At 38.7% G+C, this 13,597-nt stretch overlaps 1 protein-coding gene across 2 annotated transcripts in view; it reads right to left on the bottom strand.

Annotated features, from left to right (window-relative positions):
• LOC104623988 (cytochrome b5 reductase 4) overlaps nucleotides 1-13,597 on the bottom strand; it is a 43,114-nt gene that overhangs the window by 15,093 nt on the left and 14,424 nt on the right. For both annotated transcript variants that reach the window (XM_010291236.1, XM_010291235.1), the window contains exons 5-9: nucleotides 10,271-10,325; nucleotides 8,594-8,651; nucleotides 8,395-8,488; nucleotides 6,947-6,979; nucleotides 6,141-6,263 (exon numbers count right to left, since the gene is read on the bottom strand). In XM_010291236.1, coding sequence (XP_010289538.1) covers nucleotides 6,141-6,263; nucleotides 6,947-6,979; nucleotides 8,395-8,488; nucleotides 8,594-8,651; nucleotides 10,271-10,325 — 363 coding nt within the window. The remainder of the gene's footprint in view (nucleotides 1-6,140; nucleotides 6,264-6,946; nucleotides 6,980-8,394; nucleotides 8,489-8,593; nucleotides 8,652-10,270; nucleotides 10,326-13,597) is intronic.

Genomic DNA, 13,597 nt, shown 5'->3' on the forward strand with positions numbered 1-13,597 from the left:
CATACGATTTGCTGCTATACATAAGCAAAAGGCACTGCGCTCTCAATTCTGGAGCATGATGCAGGACAAAAAAAAAAGTGCAAGAAAACATTAGGTAAGAGGTTAGGTTTGACCAAACTTTCTGCAGACATTGAGTGTCAGTGTCACAGCTCCTGATCTCTCAGAGAAGCCACCCTACAGCCCCTCCACCCTTCTACCAAAATCTTGCCATGTTAAACCCAATACAATCACAGGCTAGAGATGTCCCCCTCTGAACTGAACTTCCTCATCTGCTGGAATAAAAGACTATAGCACCGTGACTCATATGCATGTGAAATGAGTTGTACTAAAAGCACTGCTGCACAGATAATGATAACTTCCGGAGAGCATCATTCTTTTGCCTACTATGTTCTTCCTTGTTATGAAAGGGATTTTAATTTAAGAATTTTTCCTTTAATTGTATTTCTGGCTTTTCTTCAATGATAAGACTTCAGTGACAATTTTTACTTCTTCTTGCTTGGTAGCCATAATCCTAGTAATGCTATGGCAGCAAGGCTAGCCTGTTTGCTTGGGACAGAGTTTCAAAGTATAGAAGTCGCATCCCTCCACTGCCCCTCCATCTCTGGTAAAGGAGTTCCACCCCACAAGCATTTATCACCCAACAGAGTCCATCAATGAGCTGAAAGTTAATCCTTATTTTTCAGGTGACTTGATAATGGACTCTCAAGTACTGTTAGTGCCAACATAATGGAGATTAGACCCAAAAGCTGAAGGAAGGTGGCTACCTATCACTCTTGGCAGCAGCCCAGTCCTTGGAGTTAAGACAACCATGAACCCTTAATGTTGACCATCAATTTATCAGTACCCTCAAATGCTTCAGTTAATTACTAGATTTCACAAGCTAGCTCCTATTATCCAAAGAGGTCAGCCATGCTCTTCCCAGATGGTCTCCCTCCAAAGTTTCCACTGAATCAACACCTTCTAAACTTTCCCTGGTTATGCAGCAAATAGCACACTGTCACGGCGTAATTCTGGCTTATACACCTTAAGTCCTGCATCATCGTTCTGTTCCCTTCCATTACTTCTAACAAAAAAAAAAAAAGTCTATGATCTTCCACTTAACATGGACTAAAACTACAGCACGAACTATGAAATTATATCCCACTTCAGACCTCAGAGGCAACATCACCTTGATTCTTTACTGAACCCCCTAAGCATCTGCCAATAGTTGCACACAACTGTCAATAGCTGCACACTTTTTAGGAGAGCAGAATTTGGTAGTTAGGTTACTTTCCAAAACAGGGGTCTGTGTATAAGTTCAGAATCACTTTCAGAAGGAAGCAGAGTTTATTCTCCATGGGAAAAAATACCACCCCATAAGTTATCCCAACTAACATGTCATTTTCTACTTGCCTGTGGGTACCGCTTTTATATATATATATATATTTTTTTTCATTCCAAAACATTTTCCGAACTAGCATGCTAAGTATTTTCCCTTAGATTTCATTTTTACTGTGTAGAAACATATTTCAGGACAAAGATATTTGGTATTATCACATACAGCCAGCCCCAACATCAGTTGCTTATTCTATTGGTTAAAGCTGCTAAGAAACCAGAAAATATGTAAAAAAATGTGATTAATTCCAGCAATTCAAAGTTTCACTTTCTGTCAACCACAACTACAGTTGAACAACTATCCACAAGTCAAAAATAAAAGCCTTGGATACATAGAAATACTTCTTATGTACATGCAGTGTTTTTTTATCTCATTCAGAGCAAGAGGTCTTTTGAAGGGACATCAAGAGCAGATTTGTACTCAACAATGAAGTTTTATTTAAGTGATCAGCGGTGAAGCTCTTGATTTTTTTTAATTTGGCAGAATTCAGTTTTTCCACAGAAACAACTAGCACACTAATATAGAAAAAAATCAAAGCCAAAAGATCTGGTTTTACCAACTAGGACAAAGATAGAGAGCTGAATTTCAAGTTCAATTTAAAAAAAAAAAATTCCACAGCGTAAACTAATTTTTAAACATTTCTGCAGTTGGTGTCTTTTTAAACAATCTTTGATAAACTGCCCAGAAAAGGCATCTACTAGAAAATAGTGTCTTAATACCTATGAGAAAAGCTGCACTCTATCACTGAGCTGTGTGGTGTTTTTTTTTTTTTTTTTTAATGAGAATTTTACCTTACTTTTTTTAATATTGCATTTAAATTTCACAAGATGCTGGCACTACGACCGTTAGCTTTTGGTTATGCTTCCTAATGGCCAGTTTCATAACAGCTAGCTAAGAGGAATGTCAAAAAAAACCTACACTGAGAATTTCTTTATATTGAATTGTGCTTTCTATGCAAGACTGTTGGGTATAAATAATTATTCCTCCAGAAAACTAAGCACTTAATCCTCCTGAAGGAGCAGAAGCAGTATTAAATATTCTTCTGAATCTACTGATACATCCTAAGACACAGTGTAGTTCCCTGAAATGACGTTAAAATTTAAATAAAATTCCCCCTCAAGTTTGAAAAAATTACACAATTTTGTTCTTTCCTCCCAATTAACTAACAGATATACTGGCCAAAATGTTAGTCTAAACTCAGACAGGAATTTGAGAGTCCATAGGCAATTTATCTGGGAGTACAACTTTCCCAGCTTAAGGGGAAAAAAAGTAGGGTCTTATGCCAATTGTTGCTTTATAGCATAAATTTATCACAGGCTTCCAGTATCATTTCTGCATTATGTCATTGTCTCTGAAGAAAAGCTTCATCACTTGTTTGCATAACTTAGAATTGGCTGTTGCAAAAATAAAGATTAAATAACTCAAAAGTATAGAGACTTGGCGGGGGGCATCGTAGTCACCCCCACCCCTACAAACTATCATTCATGAATGCTCTTATATGAACAAGCAATGACAACAACATAAAATCAAGTAAAATTTTCAAGTGACAACCCTGCCTGTTTTTCAGCCCTTCTTCCTGTGCTTTGAATACAATGGAAATGTTTGAAATGATCAATACACAAGGAAGTAATACAGAAAAACTCAAAGACAAGAAAAACCCGAGGAATTAAACATCAGTGCTCCCATAAGGACAGCCTCCGAATAACCTCACCACCAAACTGAAAGTGTGGAAACATTCCGAGTAAAGTGATTACTTTTATTAGAAAGTGTCAGTAACTTACCAAAAGAACTACAAATACACACAAACTGAATGAAATAAATAAAAACTGGTATAATACGATAACATAACTACTTCCCAATCTGTTTCCAGATTTTCAGGTACTTTAAAGAAGTGGAAGTTACCAGTTACAATGGCTTCAACCAGGACTGTCATATTCACAGGAAATAAAAGCTAGCACTGAGAGTAAGCACTGGAAGATACATAAATCCCAAGTTAAAAAAAAAAATCAGAATATTTAAGGCAACACATCTGTGCTACCCTATATATACTGCCCCATAGAAATACCAGATATGAAGTTATAAAATAGCTTTAACTAGCCAGTTTAGGTCTTGGAAGCAAAGCAGCTTTCACAAGGAACTACTACAACGCTGCTACTACTTCTGCTACTCACACTCAATATACCTTATGCCAGCTGCTTTTTTCAGCCATGATAAAATTTGAGGAACTCTACTTCCCAATGAAATAGAGGTAAGTTACTTAACTTAAAGCACACACATTGCTGGGGGTTTTTAATAGCAACCAATATATCATTTAAGTACAGCTATTTACAAAACTATTATGTCCTTCCTCTGCCCTGTTTATAGTCCTCACTGATCTTTCTCTTATCACAGCTACACCCTGGCATAGCATAAGTGGCTAAGCATGTATAGTGAATCAGACTCTGGTCAGCAGCATGGACATTTATGCTATCTTACCGCAGGATTTACTTGTACTTTACTAGTACATGACATTATGTTCTGCCTGTGTTAAAAGCGCTCCTAGTATGGGCATAGGTAAATAGGCAAACCGGATGTGTACAACCTTGACAATACTACTAACCCAGCAGGCAAAATAAATTGTAAGTAGTATATCTGCAACACACTTCATACGCAGCATTTCTGCAGTTTATCAAAGAACAATCAAATCTTCTCTTCAAAGATCTACTTAACTTCATATATAAAATGCATGGATTAATTTCTGAGGTCTGAATTACTTACCACACTGGAAGTCTTGATTATTTTATTTCCAGAATAAAGTTATTTTGCTTCAGAAGAAAATGTAGTTTTGCATACAAAACCAACTGCACACCCAATAAAGGCAAGGAAATTATCTAAAGTTGATAATTACTATTTCCGTGCTCACACTGCACAAGGTATGAGTTTCTTCTCCCATAACATTATTTTGCTCTCACAGAAGTGGAAGCAAAATTGAAAATTTTGCAGTGTAGAATAAGGGAGCACAATTTTAAACAGAAATGGAGAGTGGCTACTTAAGACTAAACTGAGTGAACATAAGCTTCCAGCATGTAGATTTTACGGCCAAGCTGAAAGCGCAGGGTTCGAATAAAGGAAAGAGATCTAGGCCTGAACATTCCGCCTCTATAAACCTTCTGGCATGTTCAATTTTAAATTTAGGGTTTTTAAAATTAAAAAAAAAAGCAGCAAAATAAAAGTTTCTGGAGTAAGGATTAAAAAGCCATACATATCAATATATTTGCTAGATTTATCACCTCTGTAATCAGCGAGACGAAGAAACTCAGGCTCAACAAGCCCGTTAAGTTTTCTGGAGATTCAATTTAAACTGATCTAAATTCAGTCAGTGATACATAATAAAAATTATCCAATGCCTATAACACTTCTCTGAATAATATGACAAACCCTATGTTGAAGACTGGTTTCTTAGAAAAAAATTGCAGAATAATCATCTAGGAAGCATTGATTACTAATGCTCAATTTGGATTTTTGACAGTTGCATCCAGTCATCCTCAACTTCCTCATCTGGAAAGGACCTGTAAAGCCGCTATAGCCTACACCTCTTGTTCTTTCAGGTTATTTTCTCATTTTGTTTTCCAGAATAATGAAAAATGATACAGAGGGAGAAAGTGAGCAATGGACAGTGGACAACATATTATCCCAGGCCATGTTCCCTTAAATGTAGGGTATTATATTGAAAAATCTAATATTAAAGTAGATGACTCAACAGTTTCTGAAACTCTCATAAGGAAAATTAAATTCTGTATAAGCTAAAAGTAGCTAGAGACACATGCTTTTACACAGTCCATCTTCATTTTTTATACCACAGTAATCTCTCAACAGGGCTAAGCAGTATTAACAGAGCCAGTAAGAGGTGTACAACACAGTGATCAACATTTAATTACCTCTTTAAAATGTACACCTTTGCTTTCACACATAATAAGACAAACGGTCAACTTTTGAGCCAAGAGGGCTTTTGGGAAACAGGACAGTTGCAATAACACAGAAGCATGCTTGTATTATATAATGTAATTGTGCAGGAAATTTTTATTTAGCTGTAAAAAAAAAAAAAGAACAGTAATCAGGGTAACACATTTGGGTGCTGCATCAAGTTTATACTATTCCGTTACCACAAAATGAACTCATATATAACATCTACTACTTCTTGCAGACACATCAGCTTATTCAGAGCTGGTTTTGATACCTACACGTGGCTTGAAGGGCCTTATTTAATCACAGCTCAAGTTACAAAGATGCAAGGTCCTGGAACAACGTTACAGTGTTGAAAAATGTTACTGCATCTGTAGCAACAGCTGGAAGAGGACGGTTTTTGCTCCTTCACTACAGTTATCCTACAATGATTGACACAAGGCCATGCACCACCTCCTCAGGTTCTACTGAAGTTTTCATAAGGAGAGAAAGGACCAAGTGTGTTACCAAGCACACAGGTAGCCATGAGATGAAACAATGCTCAAGCAGTCTTCACCTTCCTCTATTAGGTTCTTCCAGTCTTTCTGCAAGCCTGGAAGACCTCCAATTCCACTGTGGGACAGAACAAACCAACAAACCAAAAAAAACACCTCTAAGCTGAAGCCTTTCAAGGAGAATTCCTAAGCAGCTTTCAGCAAGACCAGACAACATTCCAGAAAGAAATGAAAGTATGACTACAGAAAACCCTGGGAGAAACCAAATATGACTAACAAGCTTCAAAAATTCTTAAAACAGCTGGTAACATGGCCATGAAACTTCTTACCTCTGTCCATGCGTTTGATAAATGTATTATGACTCTCCAAGGGCTGTCCCAGCATTTTCCAGTGAATGTTATCCTTTTTCTTTAAAATAATCTCTACTTTCCCAACTTTTTCAGCAAAAGTTACTAAAAGATAAAAGGTTTCACACTGTTACTTTTAGTTATCTTTTTTCCCCAAAAATTATTTTACTCCTCTATTATTACGAAATTTTGGAAGAATTAGTAATTTCTCAAGATACAAGGAATGAATCTGTTAAATTAAGATATCAAATTAAATGTACTTCCAGCCACCTCTTTATGATGTTTTACAGTGCATTTAAAACAACAAGCACTAACTTAATATGCGTAATTAATGTATCTTATTTACTACATACATTGTAAAAAGCTTCACAGCCCATCTGGTCAAAAAGAATTCTCATGAATTCAGAGTCCTCATTTACTGGAAATTGGTAACTACCACTATTTACTACTTCCTTTCTTTCCAAGGCCATTTGAATGAGTAACTAAACCCAAGAAACCCCCAGTCTAAGACAAGAACAGTTTACAAACACACAACAGAGCTAACTTCTAATTATTTTAACATTTAGTCATACTCACAGGGATCAAAGCACCATGGACTTACTACTTTCATGGGCCCAAATGACACAATTTAAAAAAATTATTAAACATTATGGTTTGAGTTGGTTGATTGTGCCAGAACCTAGTGGTACGCACAACTGTGCAGTATCTGACAAGTCAGAAAAATAAACTGAAGTTCCACATTCTGATACTAGGAAAGATACAGAAGTGCTGCAAGAGATGGAACTTACCAGCTACATTGTCTTGAACTGCATGATCCAAGTCTGAAAGAGAAACAAACTCTACATTAAGCAAAACCAAAATTATATTCTAGTCATCCTATATACATACAGTTTAAGGCTAGGAATCCTGAGTGAACTAATAAGCCTAGAACCCTGTGCATCTTCATCTGGCCCTGAAATTTCACTCGTGACTTCTGCAGGTCTAATACATAACATTAAGAAAGGCATAATTTTTCCTATTACTTTTAACAATGATTCATGTAAAGCTACTAATCCACATTTTTCTAAGTCATTCCACTTGTCTTTTTTGAATAAAGGCATTTTAATAATCATCGAAAACACACTTGAAAAATTTCACACATCTTTTACATCTATTTCTTACTACACTTATTCCACATGTAAAAAATTAAGTACATACTAAACAAATGAAGATACGAGTTGATAAAACAATCCTTTACATCAAAGTACTTTAAAGTACCTTCCACCTTTAATGAAAAAGAAATAAAATATTATACCTTGGGCTGCCATCCAGAGGGACCTGGACAAGCTTGAGGAAGGGGCCCATGTGAAATTCATGAGGTTCAACAAGGCCAAGTGCAGGGTCCTGCACCTGGGTCGGGGCAACCCCCAGTATCAATACAGGCTGGAGGATGAAGGGATCGAAAGCAGCCCTGCCCAGAAGGACTTGGGGGTACTGGTGGATGTAAAGCTGGACATGAGCTGGCAACGTGCGCTTGCAGCCCAGAAGGCCAACCATCTCCTGGGCTGCATCCAAAGCAGCGTGGCCAGCAGGTCGAGGGAGGTGATTCTGCCCCTCTACTCTGCTCTGGTGAGACCCCACCTCGAGTCCCGCATCCAGCTCTGGAACCCTCAGCACAGCAAAGGTGGGAACCTGCTGGAGCGGGTCCAGAGGAGGCCACAAAAATGATCAGAGGGATGGAACACCTCTCCTCTGAGGACAGGCTGAGAGAGTTGGGCTTGTTCAGCCTGGAGAAGAGAACGCTCCAGGGAGACCTTATTCCAGCTTCCAGTACTTCAAGGGGGCTAATAAGAAAGATGGGGACAGACTTCTTAGCAGGGCTTGTTGTAATAGGACAAGGGGTAATGATTTTAAACTAAAAGAAGGTAGATTTAGGCTAGTTATAAGGAAAAAATTTTTCACATGGAGGGTGGTGAAACACTGACACAGGTTGCCCAGAGTGGTGGTAGATACCCCAGTCCTGGCAACACTGAAGGTCAGGTTGGACGGGGCTCTGAGCAACCTGATCTAGTTGAACATGTCCCTGCTCATTGCAGGGGGGTTGGACTATATGACCTTGAAAGGTCCCTTCCAACCCAAACTATTCTATGATTCTATGATTAATTGGTATATGTAAAATACATATGGTCTGATGAGAGAGTTTTAATAAAGTAGAATGCAAATTCAGTACTTTCAACTGCAAAATTACAGTACCTACCAACTTCTACAACATATGAGTGGTCATCCACAATGATCTCTCCCCTTAATCGTTTGTCTTGACAGTCAACTATCACCAACTCTGCATTCATACCCTTTCATAGGTAAGGAAAAAAGAATAATTTTAATAAAGTTCTCCCAGAATTCAAGCTGGATCACAAATGGATCTTGTAATTCTCCCTTTTGTAACATACACTTACCTTCTGCTTAGTATATATGACAATGGTGATCAAACTATCTGTTTGGAACCAGTTATAACTGTAAAACAAAAAATACAATAAAAAAAAAAACAACCTTTGTTTGGGCATACCAAAATATATTTAACTAGAAGTTTTCAAGCTTCCTTCATGAATTTACAAGCCAAATACATTATTTACCAGTTTTTGAATGTAGAAGTCCAGCGCCAATAATTTTGAAAAGACTATTAAAATAACAACAATCTAACTATGCATCCTAATAGTCAGCACTTTGTAGCTAAAATTTTATGGCATTGGTTTTACTTAAAAAGCATGTGCATCCTCCTCTGCAGTATATGAATCTTCCTAACAAGAATGGTTAAAATCCTTACTCCAGACAAAAGTATTAAATAGTCAGGGTGGCTTTCAAGAGTTATAGATTCCACGACATACCACAAAACCACAGTTCCCTTCATCTCCCCAAATCAGGATTTTACATTCCTATGTTCCCAAGCTACCCAAACCTCGTAATAAATCCAGGGTAAGGCAAGAAACATAAAGCCTTCAAATGCTAATTGATTGTTTGGCTTTACACTTGCCAAGAAGTAACTTACTCACCCAACCCCAGAAAACCTATTCCTTTCTCTACCCGTTTTCATGGGGGACCATACATCTGACAACCTCATGCTGGGCTCTTCACCATAGACATCTGTAGTTCTCACAGTTTCCCAGCCAGTGAAAGTCAACTCTGTCTCCACAACACACACTAATCCCTCGCATCAAGATTACTACTGTCTTCTCCCTTCCCCAATGCCCTAACCATTTCTGTCTACTGTTTGGACTCCTGGACCAGAAAAGAAGGCAGAGAGGGAGGGTGCCCCCTCCAGCAGACACTCCTAACAGCCAACACATTCTAAGCTGCACACCTTCCAGTCACACACCAGAAGATGCCAGACACATACAAGAAGAACGGCAGCAAGGTTTGGGGAGCACTCCAGAAGATAAGTCACATTCCAGTTGTTCACAAGCCACAATATTCTATATGACTGCATGTAACTCGTCCACATTCACAGGAGATTTTGATGCAAAGTGAGAAACTGAACCTTGGTGACTCAAGGCATCGTGGAGTAAAATGGTAACTCAGTAACAACAGCAGGCATATCACAGTGGGGTTTTAGGGCCTGCTTTGCTTTGCATATTGCAGAAACTTGTATACAGCTATCACACATCTTACTATATTCCAGCTTGAAATGAAGTACTTTTCCAAGGTATGCCAACTCATACCTCTATGGACAAATTAACTAAAGTAAAAAAAAACCAAAAAAACAACAAAAACCACCCAAACCAGCCCAGTTGGAATCACTTTCGAGTTTTCTCAAGAAGGAAAGCTGAGAAGCCTGCAAATACAAGCCGTACATATGTATATGATGCAAGGCAGTCCAAGTGTTAGAAACCAACAAAGCAAGCCAAGAACCTTGCATCATCATCTGCCTATATGGTTACCATGACCTTTGGCAAGTTGTTTAAACTTGAACCTCAACTTTCTTACCTGTAAGAGGATGGTAATGATATACACTCATTCAGCTGACATTTAGCTGAAACATCAAGAACTAACCATGGAAGAGTTGCCCTGTATTTACTAAGAAATGCACAGAATTATTAAATAGAATGTTCAACAGACAATGAAAGACAAAGGTTTACCTTGGAGTTAAATCTTTAGCAGAAGCGCCTGGCAATTTCTTCTCAGGAAGCATACCTACAAAGAGCAGAGCATCATCAAAGTATTTGTTGTGATACTCACTGAATAGAAATCATAATCAGAGATGTTTTGGGGTTTTTTTAATTGAATGTTCTAAATACCCCTCCACATTATTTAGTGGCTTTATTTCCACAGGCAGCCAGAAGTATCCATGTTCTTTTTAAAGGTTGCTGTTACTCAGCACTTCCTTTTGGAGAGCAGGCTTCTAGAACATGAAGTTCTACTTCAGAAATAAAGAGTTCCGTATACCACAGAACCCATGTGTGCAGCCCTTCTGGTACATGTAGCTTGGTCTCAGTTTCATCTGTTACTAGCTTGTGCTTTCACACTCTGATAGTGAAGCATGGAAAAAAGGTTATCTGAATTAATGTCCTTTAACAGAACTATTTGTTTACACAATTCAGATGAAAAAATTCAATTTGGGACATCTGGACTAATCTAATTCACAAGTAAAATTCCATGTCAGTCAGTTACACGAAAATATCAGCCTTAGTCTCTCTACATTGCACTTTGCTAGGAATTTTCACAGAATTCAGCTACTCACTTTAATAATTAAAGAACAGGAAACAGTCTGAAAAAGCCTTTGCTAGGAAGCAACACTTCGTCAGTCTTTGAAAATGTCAACTGTACTAATCTCTGGCCTAATAAAAATGGACTATATTTGGCAAAAACATGAGCAGAAATGACAGATAAAAGCAACTGCAATCCTTCATCAATTTTAACACAATGAAGTTATATAGAATCATGATGGAGAAAGCTGCACAGACTGAAATACAGTATGATTCATAACACCACATGAACAACAGGAGTTTCCCTGGACAATGGTTAGGCAGAAGTCTAAGATAACAGTTGGTGAGTGCTGGTTTCAAGCCCGTTCAAAGACAAACCTTGAAAACCTGAAATGGCTACACATAAAATAATGAATGTATGAATTCTCAGTTACCTAGATGATTATCTTCCAAATGTCAGTAAGTTTTGTAGTTTGACTACTATAAAATTACACCACAGTAATTGAGTGGCTCCACCATGTGGGAAGCAGATAAAAACAGAGAGAATCATTCTGGTCTAATCCCATCTGTCAAAACTATTTGATCATTCAGATGGGGGAATTAACCCAAAGCAATTAAAACTTGCTGGAATTACTTATTCTTTGATCCTTAATTGCCTCTAAGTACACACCATCTGCAGCTGCCAAAGAAGCTAAATGGCAGAGCAGTCAGAGCACTGCAAAAGAAAACCAGTCACCTAATGTTAAAAGCCTTCTCAAAGGCTAAGCCTTTCTTGAGAACACATATCATATGCTTAGGTTGGCCTCCATGGATAAAAGGAATGCATGGTCATACACACTCCTGGTTGCTTTTGCAGGTCAAGAGAAATACATGAACAGGCACAATAAAATAGAACATTCTGGCAAACGAAGTTATTTATGAATTATTCTGAAATACTATTAAGATACTATGTGAAAACAAGAAGTCACACTGTAATAAAAAGACAATGATTGAGGTGATCCATGAATCAATTAAGGAAAGTGCTCTACTGGTCATGATGGTCATAAATAAAGAAAAGCTGGTGATGAAGCCAAAGGGTGATAGCAGGCATGAAATGAAGGAGTTTAAGGTGACCAGGATGAACAGCAGAATTACAACTCTGTATCTCACGAGAGCAAACTTCAGCTTGTTCCAGGAACTGCTCTGCAGAATCCCATGGGATAGCAAGGCTAGTGATCCAGTTTCTCACACTATCCTCAGAGCCACATTGGAGAAAGCTGGGTTTGACAGGTCGATTAACAATCTGGCTAGAAATTTAGTAGGGCTGCCAGTCACAAAAGGTGTGATCAACAGTACAAAGTCCAGTTGGTGGCTAGTTATAGCTTGTATTCTCTAGGGAATGGGGAATGCCAATACTGTTCAATACAGACATTAGCAACCTGAAAGGCACACACTGTCCCACTGTCACAAAGTACGTGAGCAATAACAAATCACAGGAAGCAGTCGAAACATGAAAGATTATGGCTACCATTCAAAGGGACCCAGCCAGACTGAAGAAATGAGCTGACAAAAGCTCCATGAAGCTCAAAAGCAAATACAAAATTTTGCATCTGGTTGTTGCGTTAAGAGGTAGATGCCCAAAATCAGCGTTAGTAGTCCGGTCATGCCCAACCCCTTTCGTTGGACTTTCACGGGTCCGGATGCACTACTAACATCACACTACCTGCTCAGCCAGACACCTCCTGAACTCACACGGCCGCACAGAGGTACGGTCGCATTCAGGGACAACACACACACAGCTGAGTCAATCAATACTGCGATTTATTAAAGCAACAGATGCACAAGTTCTTTGGACTGCCAGTGATAAATTCACTGTCTGCAAGCAAGTGCACTAAATTGATTATGGTCGGGTTACACACACGTGGGGTGATGAAACAACTCTAGAGATTCCTAAAATTCCCACGGATCCACTCGGGATAGCTGAGTGTTCGAATCTTATCCAAAGGTGTCCCAATGGGGTGGGAAGAGAGGGTCAGCCCATTGGCAGATCCTAAAAGTCAGGAGTGATGGTGTCTTCCCTGACATCCAGCTCTTTTCACACTACTTATAGTGTTTTACTTTGCAGGTGGAGCTTGAGTGACTCTAGTCATACATACCTTTATCAGGACTGGTTCAAAAGTCTCTCGCTTTGCGTTTAAAGGTACAGACTAGGAAAAATTCAGTGCGCAAGCTCATTGAGGGGTGGTTGCACCTTGGGAGGTGGGTAATTTTGAGAGGGGTATGTGTTTTAGTATTATAATGATATTATAATGAGCAAAGTTCACTCCAAGTACAGCATTTCATCAAAGTTGACAGGTCACTGATCCAGGGCATCACATGTGCAGCTTATTAATGTACACACTGTGTACCTTTAAATTCCCTTGTTCACAGAGCGTGGCCGTGACGTCTCCACTCCACCCTCCATGCAATTTCTCCCAGAGTCAGCACACCAAGTTCCCCTGGCCACCATCCAGGGTTGCCTAGAGAATTGCCACGGTACAGACGCATTGTACACTAGCTACGTTCCACCCTGTTTCAATACTGTTCTTAGAGTGTAAATTTCCAAATTGCCCCTCAGCAATTACTCTACACTGGGAAAAGAAAAAAAACCACAACAAAACAAGTAGAAGGCCTGACTGGATATAAAGGAGCTTTGCAGATGGGCAGATACTGCATCCTTGTGATGATGAAGGCCAACTTTATCCTGGGCAAGAGCATAGCAATTAGTTCAAGATGAGCGAT

Source organism: Phaethon lepturus, unplaced genomic scaffold, assembly GCF_000687285.1.
Source record: "Phaethon lepturus isolate BGI_N335 unplaced genomic scaffold, ASM68728v1 scaffold9767, whole genome shotgun sequence".
NCBI lineage: Eukaryota > Metazoa > Chordata > Aves > Phaethontiformes > Phaethontidae > Phaethon > Phaethon lepturus.